The sequence below is a fragment of the Nicotiana tabacum genome, chromosome 7 (genome assembly GCF_000715075.1).
Source record: "Nicotiana tabacum cultivar K326 chromosome 7, ASM71507v2, whole genome shotgun sequence".
Classification (NCBI taxonomy): domain Eukaryota; kingdom Viridiplantae; phylum Streptophyta; class Magnoliopsida; order Solanales; family Solanaceae; genus Nicotiana; species Nicotiana tabacum.
In genome coordinates this window covers 139,558,559-139,577,012 of record NC_134086.1, presented here as the reverse complement: position 1 = coordinate 139,577,012, position 18,454 = coordinate 139,558,559, and the positions used below count along the sequence as shown (strand labels likewise).

At 36.5% G+C, this 18,454-nt stretch overlaps 1 protein-coding gene across 1 annotated transcript; it reads left to right on the top strand.

The window, feature by feature from the left end:
* Window positions 1-12,713: 12,713 nt before the first annotated feature.
* Window positions 12,714-14,267, top strand: LOC142162329 (secreted RxLR effector protein 161-like). Its single transcript, XM_075218672.1, has 2 exons — window positions 12,714-13,296; window positions 14,158-14,267. Exons 1-2 carry the CDS (start codon window positions 12,714-12,716, stop codon window positions 14,265-14,267), a joined length of 693 nt encoding a protein of 230 aa, XP_075074773.1.
* The last annotated feature ends 4,187 nt before the right edge of the window (window positions 14,268-18,454 follow it).

Genomic DNA, 18,454 nt, shown 5'->3' with positions numbered 1-18,454 from the left:
ATTTTAAGCTCGAATTCTTGAACCCTGAACCAGTGGTTCTGGGTTTTGACTCCCCAGCAGAGTCGCCAGAGCTGTCGCACCTCCTTTTTCCGCGCCCGCGAGGGTACAAGGGAGTTTTCTCCAATTAAAGGACAGTCGAAACGAGATTTGTTTGTTTGTTTCAGAGTCGCCACTTGGGAATTTTAAGGCGTCCCAAGTCACTAATTTTAATCCCTGAATCGAGGAGAATATGACTCTGTTTATTATTCTGCGAACCAGAAATCCCGAGTAAGGAATTCTGTTAATCCGGAAGAAGGTGTTAGGCATTTCCGAATTCCGTGGTTCTAGCACGGTCGCTTAACTGTTTTTATTCTTTGCTTAATTATCTCGATTTTACATTTTTATTGCATGATTTTGTTATCGCTTTTGTTTAGATTGTTTATAATTAAAGACCCTTCTTTGAATCGAATCACGCGTATGTATATTCGTTTTATATATTATATTTTTTTTAACGTGAGAAATCGTGTCACGCGTACGTGTACACAATGATATTGATAATATATTTATTATAAAAATAATTATTATTATTATTATTATTATTATTATTATTATTATTATTATTATTATTATTATTATTATTATTATTATTATTATTATTTTCGAAATTGTATTTAAAAATAAAATTAAGAACATTCGCGTTTCTTAAATAGTGAACCGCACATCTCGGGTTTTATAAAATTAATTTAATATCCCCCGACGAATCTCTTTTTTAATAAAAATTTGCTCGAAATTGCGCGAACGCATAATCCGAATTGCCTTTAGAAGTATAATCAAGTCACGCGAACGCATCCTTAATTATGCAAATATTCTTGACATAAAATGTTGCAATTTGTGCTTATAAATCTCATATCCTTCTCATATACTTGTTTTTAGTTCAAAGTTATAATTATTTAGTTAATTTTTGATTACGAAGATTGAGTTTGAGATAAATAAAGCAATTCTTATTCTCTGTCTATGCGAATATTTGCAAACACTAACTCTATATTTTGTAAAAAAAAAATCATCGACATTATTTCATACATTAAAAGAAATGAGTTGATCGCGTTCCTAAAATAACTATGCCATTTGTTATTAAGAAAGAGAATTAATCTACCAATTGATTTAATAAGACGACATCATCTAGCCTTAAACAAAATTGGATATTTGACAAAATAAGCTAGTAATGTAATTTCTGGGTATTTCCGTACTATTCTTTACTTAGCTAGCAATATCACAAGATTTAATTAATGGCCAATTTTCTGCAATGTTCCCTATCAATTCAAACAGTAAATGTCATCACTAGTCCTCAAAACATATAAGATTATCGTGGAATTTACTACTCCAGAAGGTTAATTAGTTAACAGTTTATCATGTCAAGTATAATACTATATTAACCAACTAAAACAAAACTGAAACTTAAACTAATAAAATTTAAATGAGTAGAAGACATCCTTATAATTCCAAACTTCATTTACTTTCCATGTTGAAGCTTTTCATGACATGAATTTACAGATATGTACCTGATATTGGAAGCAAAAGAAAATGATGATGAGAATCAGCGACAGTAATAACAATACAGCAACAACTGCCCAGCAACAGTAACAACCCAGTAACAGACCGGTGGAGTAGTAATCCCAAAAACAAAAGCTTTAAGCTTTGAATGAAACAACAACCATTAATACCAATTTCAAACAAAGAAAGAAAGCAGAAGATTTTTTAGTTTTTATTTTTTATTTGAAAGCTTAAATATTTTTCGGACTTTTTCTTTCTCTTAAATGTTCAGCCCTTTTTTTTTCTCTTCTATTCTCTGTCCGTTTTTTCTCTCTATCTGTATGTGTATTTTTTCTTCTCTCGTATCTCTGTTTCGTATCGCTCTCCCTATTTCTGTCTTTTTGTCTTGTGTTCAAGACTTCATCTTATAACCCATCCCATAAACCTTTCAATTAATTAAAATCCATACTTTTTCTCTACCCAACCGATTATCTTTCCACTCATCCCCATTACATTAAATAAACATATCACACCACCCCATTATATTTTGTCCCCCATGCTTCATTTAAAATAATGCAAGATTCCTCCTTTAAATTAAATCTTGTCCCCCCTTTATATTAAACAACTATATCACAACCCACCCCATTTCATTTTGTCCCCCATGCTTCAAATAAACAATTTCAAAATGTACAATTCCTAAACTACCCCCTCCGACCTTACTGAAATTACCAAACTACCCCTGAACGTACTACAAATTTACCAAACTACCCATCAGCTATAACACATCAATTAATCAAACTTAACCAAAATATAGACAATATGATCAATTTCTAACAATGTTCAAACAACAATATGAACACGGATGAACATCATAACAACAATATCACATGAACACGATTTTAACAACATTTCAACAACAAAGCACATGAACATGATTTCAACAACATTTCAACAACAAATCACATGAACACAAATTGAACAACAAAGAACAACTAAAATTTGATTGAACAATATTTTAGCAACAAACAATCCTATTTTCGGATTCAACAACAACAACAAACAAGTATATTTTAATTTCTAAATTCAATAATATTGAACTTAAAATCAACTACTCTAACAACATTACAACAACAATTCCTATATTAAACTTTATGAGACAAATTCAAGAAATAATCACAAATGGTAAACAAGAAATCAAACTATACAAAATTCGGATTCAAGATCATCCAAACAAAGTATAAACATGAATGAATCTATTTTAACACAACAAACATGACGGATTAAACGATTAAATCAATATATTTCCTTTAACACAAATAAATTCTTTTTAGACAAATAACAAGATTGACGAATAAACAATTATGAACTTAAACTTGAACTTAACAATATTAACAATTTCTAACAATACATAAACACATGAAACAAATTGAAGAAATAGTTAATTAAATTTCAATTTGAATCTAACAAACATCAAACTAACAAATATTCACTTAAACAATAATACAAACATGAAATGAATATGAAAACAACTAATTAAACTTCTATTTTGAAATCTGAAAATTAATTTAACAAAGCACATGAACATGAACAAACTAGAAAAATGATTTCAACGATGAACAACGAACAAAACAAGAATTGAATTCTTTAACGATTTTAACTTCGAGAAATATAAAAACGAAATATGGACAAAATAAAACTCAAAAACAACTAACCGGAGATGAATCAACGAAGAACTTTGATTGTAAACAAATCTGTCCGAGCCTCGACCAAAGCTCGAACAAATGACGACGAAGACGAAGAGAAGATGAAGGCAAAAAACAGCAGCAGCGGCAAGCATGTTTGGTGAAGGTCGACGAGCTGTTCATCGTCGATGGAGCAGTGGAAACGCAACAACAATGGAGGACAAAAAGCAACAACAATAGAGGACAAAAAACAGCAGCAATGGAGGACAAAAACAGCAGCAATGGCGAAGAGAAAAGGACGCAGCAGCAGCGACATGGATGACGCAGAAACAGCTGCGACGATGGTTGTTTGGACGCGACGAAGATGGTGTAGCTGCTGGGAGTCATTGCTGCTCGTCATGGCTGCTCGTTCATGGCTGCTTGGGGCTGTTTGAAGTCGTCCATGACTGGACGTGGTGAAGAAGACGACGAAGAAACAAGGGGGGGACAACCATGGATGTCGAAGTTTGAAGGTGGTCGTTTGGTTTTAATGGCGGACGGGGGTCGATTTGGGTGGTCCGACGAGGGGTTGTGCGTGTGTGCGAAGGTGAGGCAGAGGGGGAAAGGGTAGCTGCCATGGTTTCTTGCTTGAAGCTTTTAGGAAGAAGAAGAAAGAAAGAGGGGGGGGGGGCAGATCTCTTAGTCTAGGGTTTTCTTCTTCTATTTTTTTTTTGTTTTGTTTTTGTTTTGTAAAAAATTAAAGACAAAGGGGGTTTGGGTCTTTTGGGTTATGGACTGGGTCGACCCAGTTCGAAATGGACTGGGTCGTAGGGAAGATTGGGCCATTTTTTGGGCTTGTGGCTTAAATTTGAAGAAGAGGCCCAATTCTGACTTTCTTTATATTTTCGCTCTTTTTTCTTCTTTTATTTCTCTAAAACTAAATTATAAAAATACTTAAACTATTATTAAGAATTAAATTAAGTTATAAAAGCGCAAATTAACTCCCAATAACAATTAACGCACAATTAAGTAATAATTAAGCATAAAATTGTATATTTGGACATTAAATGCTAAAAATGCAAACGATGCCTATTTTTGTAATTTTTAATTTTTGTAAAACAAATTTAATTACTAACAACTATAGAATTAAATCCTACATGCAAAATGTGACATATTTTTGTATTTTTTATTAATTTATCAAATAAACACGCACAGACAAATACAAATAATTATTCAAAATATCACAAAATATAACAAAATTGCACACCAAAGAAAAATTATTTTATTTTTGGATTTTTTTGGAGTAATTCTCATATTGGGCAAAAATCACGTGCTTACAACCGCAGGAAGACAGAGTCACAAAGAAGATTATCAAACTGGGACAGAAAATTTTCTCTCATTACGAAAAGTTTCTTAAAATCAGATAGTCATTTGGGAAAGAGAGAAGATAACACAAGTGTTGAAGGAAGAAAAATCCCCATCAGTATACGAGAAGGGAGATACAAGTTTTAAGAGAAAAGCAATCTTGGAAGAAGCAAGATAATCAGTATCATCCCCACCATTGTTAAAAGGAGGAAGATAATTCCCCAGCAGTGTTATTCCCGGCAGGTTTCAGGGAAGCAAAAGCACCAGCTTTAAAGAAAATAGTCTTTGAAGAAGGAACATGACATATTGGTGAAATAAAATATCGGTGTTATCCCCAGCAATTTTCAGAGGAATAAAACACCTGTTTTGAAGGAAGCAGTTGTTGAAGTCAGGAGTCCGCCTGGAGAATGGAGGCTGAATTATTTTGAGAAAGTTGTTGAAGTCAGGAGCCCGCCTGGAGAATGGAGGCTGAATTATTTTGAGAAAATTGTTGAAGTCAGGAGCCCACCTGGAGAATGGGGTATAAATTATTTTGAGAAAGTTGTTAAAGTTAGGAGCCCGCCTGGAGAATGGAGCTGAATTATTTTGAGAAAGTTGTTGAAGTCAGGAGCCCGCCTGAAGAATGGAGGCTGAATTATTTTGAGAAAGTTGTTGAAGTCAGGATCCCGCCTGGAGAATGGAGGCTAAATTATTTTAAGTTGTTGTTGAAGACAGGATCCCGCCTGGAGAATGGAGGTGTTAAAATTTAAGAAGTTGAAGAAGTCAGGATCCCGCCTGGAGAATGGAGGTGTTAAAATTTAAGAAGTTATTGAAGTCAGGAGCCCGCCTGTAGAACTGAGGTCGTTATATTTTTAAGTTGTTGAAGTCAGGAGCCCGCCTGGAAAATGGAGGCTGAATTATTTTGAAAGTTGGAGAAGTCAGGAGCCCGCCTGGAGAATGGAGGCTAAATTATTTTAAGTTGTTGTTGAAGACAGGAGCCCTCCTGGAGAATGGAGGTGTTAAAATTTAAGAAGTTGAAGAAGTCAGGAGCCCGCCTGGAGAATGGAGGTGTTAAAATTTAAGAAGTTATTGAAGTCAGGAGCCCGCCTGTAGAACGGAGGTCGTTATATTTTTAAGTTGTTGAAGTCAGGAGCCCGCCTGGAGAATGGAGGCTGAATTATTTTGAAAGTTGGAGAAGTCAGGAGCCCGCCTGGAGAATGGAGGTGTTAAAATTTAAGAAGTTATTGAAGTCAGGAGCCCACCTGTAGAACGGAGGTCGTTATATTTTTAAGTTGAAGAAGTAAGGAGCCCGCCTGGAGAAGGAGGTGTTAAAATTTTGAGGAAGTTGTTGAAGTCAGTAGCCCGCCTGCAGAACAGAGGAGTACATTTCAAGATCAAACAGAAGTTAGTAATGAGGGGGAGTACAACAAAGATCCCCAGCATAACAAGCTTTAATGTAGGAAGCAGTGTCCCCAGCAGACAGAACGGAATAATAAAACTTATGTTCAAAAAGGCAAAAGGTCAGTGTCATCCCCAGCAGTTTTCGAAAGAAAGGCACTAGAGGAAACACAAGCCGACAAGAAAGCAAGGCAACCAGAGCAAGGGGAAGACAGATAAGATTTTGTAATTCCTAGCTTAGTCTAGCTTCTTATTTTCTTTTGGCACGGTGTAATAAGGAGATCGAAAAGCAGTAGCAACAGTAACATTGCAGTCCCATGGTAGTCCCAGCTACCAAAACTTCCCGAACTACATTGACCTGATTCCTGTTTAGCCCAGGATATGTAGGAAACCTCTGAAGTAAAGGTTCGGTCAAATCTTTCAAAAAAAAATGCTTCACACGGAGCACTCAAACGGGCAAAAATTGCTCGTATCCGCTCACTTTATCTTTGCACAAAAACCCTTCATGTTTTTGGACAAAGAGGGGCAGCTGTGAGCACGTGATTTTCGCCCTATACGAGAATCACTCCAAAAAATTCAAAATAAAACAATTTTCCTTTGTGTACAATGTTTGTATTTTTGTGGTATTTTTGTATAATTATTTATATTTTGTCTGTGCATGTTTATTTGTTTAAATTAATAAAAATATAAAATATAAAATATGTCGAATTTTCATTTAGTATTTATTTAAGTTTATTTTACAAAAATGAGAAAATCATAAAAAATAATGTACGTTGCACTTTTAGCATTTAACGCCTAAATTGTGCGATTTTATCGTTAATTGCTATTAAATGTGCGATAATAGTTATTTGAAATTAATTAGTATTTTTTATAAGTTAATTTAGTTTATAAGTTAATTTAGAATTTTAGTTTTATTAATTAGGAAGTAAAAGAAAAGAGAGCAAGAATATAAAAGAAAATCGAAATTAGGCCTCTTCTTCAATTTTGAACCATAAGCCCAAATATACCCAACCTTTCCCTACGACCCGGTCCATTTCAAACCGGGTCGACCCAGTCCATAACCCAACACCCCTATTTCCCTATCTTTCAAAAAAAAAAACCTAAAAATTTTTTTTTACTGTTGAAAACCCGCCCCTCTCTTTCTTTTCTTCTCCCAAACCCACCCCCTCGAGTTCATCTTCCTTGTCACACCCAGCACACAACAAAAACACTCACACAACAAAAACACTCACTCACACACACAACAAAACACTCACACACACAGTGCATGCAGCAGCCGTTCATGGCTGCTGCTTCTTCTTCTTCGCCTTCGTCCCAAACGACCTTGACTGCTGCGTCTTCTTCCTCGTTTCAGCTGCGTCAAGCTTGAGCTCAAGCAACCATGGCTTCACCCTCTCAAAGACCCTAGTATCATTCGCCTTTCCTGTTCTTTCTGTCCCGCTTCATGGACAAGCTTCGCCACTGCTGTTCCTGCTACGTCCAGCCATGGAAGAAAGCTTCGTCGCTCCTTGCTGCCATGGTTGCGTCTTCGAGCTCGTCCAAACAACCATGAGAGCCTCGTCGCACTGCTGCGTTACTTCTTCATCTCCGTCGCTGCTGCCCATGACTGCTCTCCTTCATGCTCAGCAGTAGCAGCTGCTACTGCCTTCCCCGCTGCTGCTTCTTCTTCACCTCACGTCGAGCTCAGGAGGAGTCGTCATGGCTGCCGCTGCTCAAAGTTCGTTGCTTCTTCTACTTTCTGCCGCTACTGCCCACCGATCTTCAGTTGGAGTCCATTGTTGTTCGTCGCTTGTCGTTTTGAGTTCGTCAAGTTTAAAAAGGAAGGTGAGTTTGTCTTTGAAGTCAAGATCCGCTAGATCGTTGGTAGTCTTGGTTCGAGTTTTGTTTTCCTTCGAGTTCGTCGTTGTTCCGATCCGGTTAGTGGGTTTGAGTTTTATTTTGTCCGTATTTTGTTTTGATTTTCTCGGATCTAAAATCGGTGAATGTTTGATTCTTGTTTTGTTCGTGTTCATCGTTTAATTAATTAGTTTTTCAGTTTGTTCATGTGTTTTTAATAAAAGAAATTGTTAGTTTAATTTTAATGTTATTAGATTCAAATTGAAATTTAATTAATTAGTTTTTCAGTTTGTTCATGTGTTTTATTTATTAAAAGAAATTGTTAGTTTAATTTTAATGTTATTAGATTCAAATAGAAATTTAATTAATTAGTTTTTCAGTTTGTTCATGTGTTTTATTTATTAAAAGAAATTGTTAGTTTAATTTTAATGTTATTAGATTCAAATTGAAATTTAATTAATTATTTCTTCAGTTTGTTTCATGTATTTTTTAGAAATTTTTAATGTTGTTAGATTCAAGTTGAAATTCAATTAATTATTTCTTCTTCGGTTGTTTTTATTCGTTTAAAAGAATTTAGTTGTAATATAGAAATATGTTAGTTTAATCGCTTGAATTATCCATGTTTGTTGTTTAATATAGATTTAATTCATGTTCATTTTTGTTTGAAGTTCGTTTTTAATCTAGTGATTTAATGTGAGTTTATGTTTTGATTTTTTTTAATTTTTTGATTTAGTTTGAATCATGTATCTTTGTTATAATTTTGTTGGATTTAATTTGAAGATCAATTGATTATTTGAGTTTAGTGATTTGAATCTGTTTATTTATTTTGTTTAAGTTTAATTTGAATTTGAGTTCATGCTTTGAATATATTTGTTTGTTATTATTGGTGAATCTGAAAATAGATTTGTTGTTTAAAAAAAGATTGTTCAATCAAAATAATTCCAGTTGTTTCTTGTTGTTTATCACATAGTTTGAGTTTGTCCATAAAATCTGATTAGGAATTGGTTATAGCTGCTATATTTTGGTTAGAATTGATTAGTTGAACTTGTTATAGCTGACGAGGTAGATTGGTAAATTACAATGATTTCAGGGTCAAAATGGTAATTTCAGTAAGGTCAGAGGGGTATTTTTGGAATTAAAATTCTGAACAATTATTTATTTTGAGTGCTCTGTCAATTAGGATTAAAATAGTATTAAAATAATCAATAATGGGGGGACAAGATATAATGGTGGGGAATAATAAAATTGTTTAATATAAGCATGAGGGACAAGATATAATGGTGTATTTGTTTAATGTAGCGGGGGACAAAACATTAAGTAGTGGGATTAAAAGGGGGGTTGAGTGGGAAGATAGTAGGTTTTATGTTTAAAAAAAATGCTGAAAGATGGGGATAAATAGAGGGACTTGATCAGATTTTAGGGAAGGAGACAGAGAGAGAAAAAAAGAGGGTTGAAGATTAAAGAGAGAGAAAGAAAAATTCCGAAAAATATTAAGACTTTCAAAAAAGAAACAAAAATACAAAAAAAAAAAAAAAACTGGAAATTAAAAGAGAGAGTAGTATACACCTGATAAATATTCTGATATACGGGTTCAGAAATTAAGGGTTAAATATTAATTAGTCTTTCGAATCTGAAAAGATTCCCTTGGCTTCTGTCCGTTGTTTGTTGTCGGTGTTTCTGGATTTTTATCTTGATTTTCAAATCTGTCACTGGGATTTTCTGTTGACTGGATTGCTGGTTATTATTGTTGTTGCTGTGTTACGTACTACGTTGCTGACTTTCTTCTTCTTATATTGGCAATACCATGTACACAACTGTAATTTTGGCATTTTGTAAGCTGAAATGAAGAATGAAATGTTAAATTTCTAATTTTGTTTTGTTTTTTTTATTAATTGTATTTAGGTTATTTCATATATTATTATTCTGTAAATCGCCGTCGTTTTTCATAACTAGACATATTGTAGCGATGTATTAAATAATGCTTTGCTTTAACCTGAGTATTAGGTAGTATATATTTAAGCATGTTCATTACTGATTAAACTGTCTAATAATTAAAATGAGAAGAAAATAACGTAAAAATGGCTTTATTAAATCAGTTTGGCAAAACTAATTAAGTTCACTATTCATAAGGGTTTTAGTATTGCCAACATTAAGTTAATCGAAATCATGTAGCTAAATTTAGTTAAAACATGAATTTAAATTAATTTTGCGAATCAAGTATTAGGACATGATTTGAATTAAAACAAGGTTAGTTAAGGTTAAATTAATTAAATTTTAGAAATACGGATTAGTAATCAAGTTTGTTTCTAATTTTCAGTATTTATAAATAATTAATTTCAATAGCTCAAGTCATCTAACAATATGATTTTAATCTGGTTATGGGATAATTAGTTTCTTTAAAAAAAAATTTATTTGACAATTCCACATTGTATTTATAATTATAATTTTAGTAATATTACTTTCCGTTAATATTTGTTTTAAACTAGTATTTAATATGTTATTTTTAAGTATGTAGAGATTGATTTTATATTTATAGACAAACTTAATAATAAAAAAAATGTAGTCATTTTAAGATATTCATAAAATAAGGGAGGATTTCGCTAAAAATAAATAAATATAAACAATACAAAAATTTGCAGGGTCCTCCAATCTTATTTATTTTTTAAAAAAATACTTAGATTCCGGGATGGGCGGTTTAGTAAATTTCACGGTCCTACCTAAAAGTATAACAACGCGTAGTCTTTAGGCGCGTATTTAATAAGGGTATTTTCTTAAATATGGGTGTGCATTTTTGTAACCCAAATCCCAATCTTGGCGGAGTCAAAATGCGCCAACAAATCACGTGTACACTGGTTGTGACGTGATTCGAGATGCGTTTTCACGACGTTGCAATTATTGTATAAAATAATAATAATAACAATAATGATAAAAACGGGTCAAAGTTAAATTTGCATATAAGTTCTTAATTGTTAAAAAGTTCAGATAAATAAGCCAAATATAATAGTTGAGTGACCGTGCTAGAACCACGGAATCCGGGAATGTCTAACACCTTCTCTCGGGTTAACAGAATTCCTTATCTGGATTTTTGATTCGCGGACTGTTAAACAAAGTCATTCTTTCCTCGATTCGGGATTCAACCGGTGACTTGGGACACCATAAATCTTCCCAGTGGCGACTCTGAAATAAATAAACAAATCCCGTTTCGATTGTCCTTTAATTGGAAAAAACTCCTTCACCCCTCGCGGGGACGGAAAATGAAGGTGTGACACAGCCCCAACAATCCAGCCCCAAAATATGCTAAAAGATGTAGCCAAATAGTCGCAAAACCCACCTCCATTGACCCCATTCTTCAGCTCCAAAGTTGCTGCAAAAAATGCAGCATTTGTCCTTCTCAAACCAGTCCAAACAACGAGCATCTGCTCTTTTGAAACCACCTCTAAACCTTCCTTCAAATCGCCCAAACATCACCAAAAACTAGCTGAAATTTCCAGCTAAAAAATGCAACAACACGGCCTCGAAAAAAGCTGTAAAACCAGCTCCAAAAACGTGAAAACAGTATCTCGAACCTCTGCCATTTTTACCGAGGAAACAGATCAAAAATCGTTCATTAATCCCGTTAAAGCTCTGTGTTTGAGGTTGTCGCCGGCATGGTTTACGGTTTGTCGCTGTATCCGGTCAAGGTCCCCATTTTGTTTCGGGTTATCTTTGTTGCTTTGTACTGGTTTTGAGACTCTGTTAATAGGTTTATTCCTCACTTGGTTTCTTTTTAGATTTTCAGATTTCAAATTGTTATTGTTGTTTGAATGAAATATTTGGCTGGTTGTTTGCTCTTTGATTTTAAGTGGAATTCCTTTGTTTGGCCTGAACTTTAACGAAATTAATCTACCAATTAGCTTAATTGATCCTTTTGTTAAAAACGATTATGGGTCAGATGGGATTAATTTGAGGCCCTTACGAAAATACTCAGTCCTTTGTGTTGGTGTTGTTTTTGCTTTTGGATTTATGCGTGATATTTTATTTTTCCATAAGCACTTGGCCTATTCTTTGTAATAATTTTAAAACTGATAGATATTTATGCCAAAAAATATGTACTACTAGGCATTTGAATGGTGTTTTTAGTTTATTTGTAGAACGTATGTATACTGCTCCATTTTCAATCGAAGTAATATATTTCAAAATTTTGGTCCAGATTGTAGTTTATGAAGTTGATGACTTGTTGTTTGTAACAGAATTCATTGCTAGATTATTCCAATTAGCTTAAAATTCTTGTACTCCAAACGCCTCCATATCATAATCCATGACCGTTCACAAATAGCCTGAACCTAGAAAAGTGAACAATATGAACATCGTAGCTTGCTTTAGGAGCGATTAATAAATTATCGTGGCTATGGGTACGGTTCCTGTGACATAGTTACGATGCCTAATTTCAAACTCTGGTGCACATTTATGTGACCCAAATCCAAGTCTCAACAACGTTAGATAAATATGTTGTGGACTGCGGGTGCATTTATGTGACGTGGTTCAAGACGCATTTTATGTGACGTTGAATCTTCCTAAAAAAATATTTAAATAAAAGCGGTTATAAAGTTAAAATTGTACCCTAGGTTAAAACATGTATTAAAATCAGATAATAGGCCAATTATAACAGTTGAGCGACCGTGCTAGAACCACGGAATCCGGGAATGCCTAACACCTTCTCCCGGGTTAACAGAATTCCTTACCCGGATTTCTGTGTTCGCAGACTGTAATACAGAGTCAATCTTTTCCTCGATTTGGGATTTGAACCGGTGACTTGGGACACCATAAACTATCCCATGTGGCGACTCTGAATTTTAAAAATAAATAATCCCGTTTCGATTGTCACTTAAATTGGAAAAAACTCCTTTATACCCTCCCTTCCGGGGGTGCAGGTAACAAGGAGGTGTGGCAATAGACACTCCCATTGCTACGACCACTCGACTGGATATGGATAAAATTGGGTCTCCTGTGAATCAAACCATGTATAGAGGCATTATTGTGTCTCTTCTCTATCTTACTGCCAGTAGACCTAATATTGTCTTCAGTGTGGGGCTATGTGCAAGGTTTCAATCAAATCCCATAGAATCTCATTTGAAGGCAGCCAAAAGAATTCTGAGATATCTTAAAGGAACAAAGGACCTAGTCCTTTATTATCTCTCGGGTGATAGCCTTAATCTCATTGGATATACTGATGCAGACTATGAAGGTTATCTTGTAGACAAGAAAAATACTTCTGGAATGGCTCACTTCCTAGGTTCATGTCTCATCGCTTGGGACACAAGGAAGCAAAACTCAGTGGCTCTTTCAACAGCTGAAGTAGAATATGTAGCCGCAGCATCCTGCTGTGCAAAACTTTTATGGATCAAGCAGCAATTGGAGGACTTTGGGGTACTCACTAAGAGTGTTCCCCTTCCATGTGATAACACCAGTGCACTCAGCATGGCCAAGAATTCAGTTCAACACAAAAAGACCAAGCATATTGATGTGAGGCATCACTTTCTGAGGAACAATATGGAGAAAGGGTTGATATGTATGAAGTTTTGTAGCACAGAAGATCAAATTGCAGACATTCTTACCAAGGCATTAAGTAGGGAACATTTGAAAGAAACAAAGTGAAGTTGGGGCTTTTAAAGCGCAATTGAGAACTTGATTCCTCATTATTTGGCTAGGAAAATCACCTTCAAGAAAAACCGGCTAAAAGTGTTTTCTGGCCATGTCTAACTCACTTCAAAACCGTTGCAGGTAAACACGCATGATGAGTATAGATGTTGTAGATGCAGTGCATGGATGATAAAAGAGGATTGATACTTTCAAATAACAGGTCAAGAACCTGGTTCTTGTACCAAAGGTTAGTAGTTTTGTGCATTCTTTAATACACGTCATAAAAAGATACAAAACACAACTACCATGTCATCCAAATTTTCAGACACTGTTGTCACGTCTATTCATTTTAAATCATTCCATCTCCCTATGAAACGTTGCACTTTTCCACGCCCAACCGCCATTTCAGAACCGGTACTTATCTCTCTCTTCATAATTATCTATTCTTAATAAAAAAAACCTCTGTTCTCCACAAACCATAAATCCTCTATTAGAACTTCCCAAACCACCTTCGTTCCATCTTTCCAATAGCTGATACAAACTCCGACCTCCTTGCCTCGGTCATACCTGTTACTGAAAAACCTATGGAGTCTTACGCCCCTACTGAGCTCTCTTTAACCACTCTTACCCTTTCCGCTAAAATCACACCTCACCTAGATTCCGCGTCTCTCTCCATTTCAGAAACCCCTAAAACTATTGATCCGTCCTCTCCATCTTCTGAGGTTCCCACTAATCAAAGAACAAGGTCAAAACCCTAAGGTCACAGAGGGTTCCGCTATTGTTGCTACAGATTCTGTGGTGGCAGTAGTGTCGATGGAGGAAGAAAAGGTTGTAACCGTCTTTGTGGTGTCTGCTGATGGTGTACTGCATGAGATCATCTCTCAGAAAAATGCAGTGTAGGGTATGGGGGACGAAGGGGCCATTGTAACTATTGAAGGTGCTCCACTAGCAGAAGCTACTGGGCCCTCACATAAGGAATATGATCCCTCTCCCGAGGACCCAGGTCAGGGTTCTCATTCTCAGGACAGTTCTGTTCCTGCATTCGTTGTTGTGCCTTTGGAATACATGTACCTGAGATGAGGTCCAGTGATGAGGAGGATTTAGACGACCTAGCTCTTGATGCGCTCATAGTTAAGCGAGGTGTTGTCCACTCCTGAGTCTTCCACCAAGAGACCCACTACCAGGTTGCAAGCTAAGGTGGCATACGACTCTGCCCTTCAAAAGAGCAGAAAAAGTAATAAGAAGCAAAGGAGGAAGCTGGTGAAAAATTGTGTGCCCATAAGTGATAAGGCGATCCCTGTGGTAGAGGTGGAATAGGAAACATCAGATGAACCTGGTTCATTGGTGAGACGGTCCCAAAAGAAGAAAAAGTATGCTTCAGTAGAAAGGGTTTCAACCCCTAGTTCCAAGTTGAAGGATGTTGTGAGTGAGTTGTCGATGTCTGATGAGGATGAGGATGTGTTAGTCAAATCCAAGGGAAAAGAGAAATAAAGTGGTGGGAAGTCCGGCAAACGAAAGTCTAAAATTGTTCAGGAACCTGGTTCTGTGAAGAGGATGAGAAGTGAAGTCAGCCTTGGTTCAGAAAGCCTGAGGCACCAAAAGGTTCTTCTAGGCCGTACGTTTGACCCAGCAATCTCTGAGATGGCTGGTATGCGACAAATTCTTGAAATGGTTGAGTTTCAACGATGGGGGCACCTATTCCAAATAGATGCACCTAAGGCATATGAGGATGAGGTACAAATCTTCTTTGCTAGCTTATTTCCTGTTGAGACCGATCATATCTGTGTGTTGGTGAATGGAGTAGATATCGTGTTCGATGTAAAGTTTCTTAGAGAAATTCTTAAAGTTCCTTCAGTTGGTGTGTCTAGTGTAAAGGATGTGTGTCAGTTTAACTTCAGAAATGCCGTGACAAAAGACAATGCAAACCAAAAGGGGGACTAAATCCATAAGAAGGCATTGCTCCCTATCTATCAGTTGCTTTTCGAATTGGTAAACAAAGTTCTATTGCCTCGAGGTGAGAGGAGGTTAGTGACTTTTAAGTCTGACCTGTTCTTGATGGAGCAACTGGATAGCTTTACTCCTGTGAGCTTGCCTGCTATTATGATTGAACACATGCAAAAGGTAGCCACCTTCAAAGATGGTAATCATGGCCTTCCCTACGGGTTTTTGCTTACGCGAGTGTTTAAGTTCTTTGAGGTACCATGGGGCAAGCCAAGTTGGGGACTAAGAAGCAGACTTTCTCATAGACAACATTGGAAGAGTGGGAGTGCATAGAAAAGAATGGGGGGTGGGTAGGAAGTACATCAACCGTCTCACAGCTCATTAATGCTCAGAATAGTGCAACTGAGGAGATTCGTCGGTTGAAGGCTAGGAATGCTATCTTGGAAGGTCAGCAAGCCCAAGGGGTTCCGGCGTCAAATGATGAAGTAGATCGTTTGACAAAAGAGAATGATGATCTCAGGGCGCAAGTACAGAACTTGAAAGCAGAACTGCTCAATGAGCAAAAGTCGGCCAATGCCCGAATAGACCTTGTTCTCCAAACACTTGTTGCAGTTTCCAAGCCCTTTACTCCTAGTGCCCCCTAAGTACCCCTTCAGTGACCAGTTTCTAAAAATGTTCTTTTAAGTTTTTTTGTTTTGTTTGGCAGATGTTTTGTTTTCTTTTTTTGATGTGGTTGGGATGAAACAGTACTGCTCCCGTCTTAACAGTCCAATGTTGCCTTTGCTTAAAAATCAAAGGCGATTAAATTTTATTAATATAAAATCTATCCTCTTTTATTATCTCATTGCTTAAATTCTCTGTTTCTCTTCTCTATCATGTTGTGTGCACATATGCGGCATGAGTTAGCTCGGATAGACTTCTTTATGTTGTTTATCTGTTCGTCTCTTTTTAATGATGCCAAAAAGGGGAATAAATAAGTGTAGATAATGAGAAATAAGGAAGGCATAAAGTCAGGGGGAACTTGTGGAACTTGTGTTCTCCTGTTACTTAATCTGGTTCTCCTTGCTCTAAATCCACGATTATCAATGTTAAGTTTTTTATCATCAAAAAGGGGGAAATTGATAGGTTTTCGATGTCTTTGTCTTATATTTTGATGATCTAACAAACTTACTATCAAGGACCAAATAGGGAACCTGACACACATGGACTATTTAACGGATTCTAGCTAAATGTGAACTGCTATAGCTTGAGGAGATAGGAAACCAAACAAAGACCTGCTACCCTTGTGGTTCCCTCATAGCAGTACAAAGTCAATTGGACACAGCTGGAAGCGACGTGACCGCCTGCACTGCACTATCTCCAGTGCCCACTTACTCCTTGACCAACTAAAGTGCTTACATCATTTCAAGTGATGTCATCAAGGTGTATCAACAATGGGTTTATATCAAAACATCACTTGAACATTTCTGATTCTTATTCAAGCCTTTTGCAAAACAGAGAAATCAATTCTCACGAGCTTGAAGAACAAAGTTAAATGCTACTACGGACCAGTTCCTAAAGTTAGTATTTTGGTGTCCTTAGTTGAGTTATAACTTTGTGATTGTTCTTATTATATCTCCCAAAACTGCTTAGCCAGAAGCATTGATTAGGAACCCTCTTGTAAAATCCGTAAATTTTCTGAGTTTATGTTGTGACTAGGTTTAGTCATAAGTTAAAGTCTTTGTTACTAAAGAGTGACAAAGTGGCTTGTGGTGAGAGTATCACAAGTTAGTTAAAGTTTTTGTAACTAGAAAGTGACAAAGTGGCTTATGGTGAAAATACCACAGGTTAGTTGAGTTGAATCCTTTGCAATAGAGTTATTATAAAGTGGCTTGTAATAGGTGTTTACAAGTTAGTGAAGTTGAAAGCCTACAGATGTAGGTCGTGGTTTTTGTCCCCTTGAGTTGGGATTTTTCCACGTAAAAATCCCATGTCTCATTTACTTACAGTTTAGCATTCTAAGCATAACCTCATAGAGGACCAGGTACTCTACTGTATGGTGGACTCATACAAACTAACAATAATATTTCAACCAGCTCAAAATAACACCACTACGGCCAAGGGCCATCGCCAAAAAAAAAAGAGAAGAGTTCGACCTCGCTCGAACTGCAACAGGTTAATATTTCGACCAGCTCGAAATAACACCTCTACGGCCAAGGGCCAACGCCAAAGAAAAAAAAGAGAAGAGTTCGACCTCGCTCGAACTGCAACGGGTTAATATTTCGACCTGCTTGAAATAACGCCTTTAGGGGCAAGGTCCATCACCAAAAAGGGAAGATCAACCTCGTTCAAATTATAACGGGATAGTACGTCGACGCTAGCTCAAAACAACATCCCTACGACAAAGAGACATCGCAAAAGGAAAAGTTCGAACTCATTCGAGTCCAATAATGCCTTTGCAGCTATCGGCCGCCGTCGCACCTTTTTCCCTTCTGCTTATCGAAAAATTGACAAAAAAAAAGAGAAGTGACTTCGCCCAAATCAGCGACAGTTGGATCCCGCACGAACGACTCAAGTCAAGACTAACTTAGTCCAAAACAACGAAATTACATCAACTCAGTTGAGTCAAAGACGGATCCGTCTAAAGCAATAAGTCACCAAGTCAATTCCTCCCCAAATAGGCGAATCGAATTGAACTCCATTAGGACTCACAACGAAGTCCCGCTCAGTCCGGTTAAAATTGGTTTCCCTAAAATAAACATGGATCCACCATGCGAAGATCCTGAAATTTACGCCAAAGATGTGTAAAGTAAAAGGGGAAGGGATACAAAGGACGTATAACGATGAAAGCTCCTTTATTTAAGCAGTTGTGAAAATAGCCACAGATTATACACGGCTAAAATTGGTCCAGTACAAAAAAAACACAGAAACAGAAAGAACAACAAACAAAAAAAAACACAAACAAAGATAAGAACTCTTTCACTCGGCGTCATCACCACCCTCCTCCTCATCACCATCTCCAGGAAGCCCCTCTTCAGCATCAACATCCTCGTCGACCTCCGGCGTCGCAGGATCATATCCATAGTTAGCACGAGCCTCTCGCGCCTTCGCCCGAGCTCCTTCATAAGTGGCCTCAGAAACATTATCCGCTTCCCATAAACCCTTAT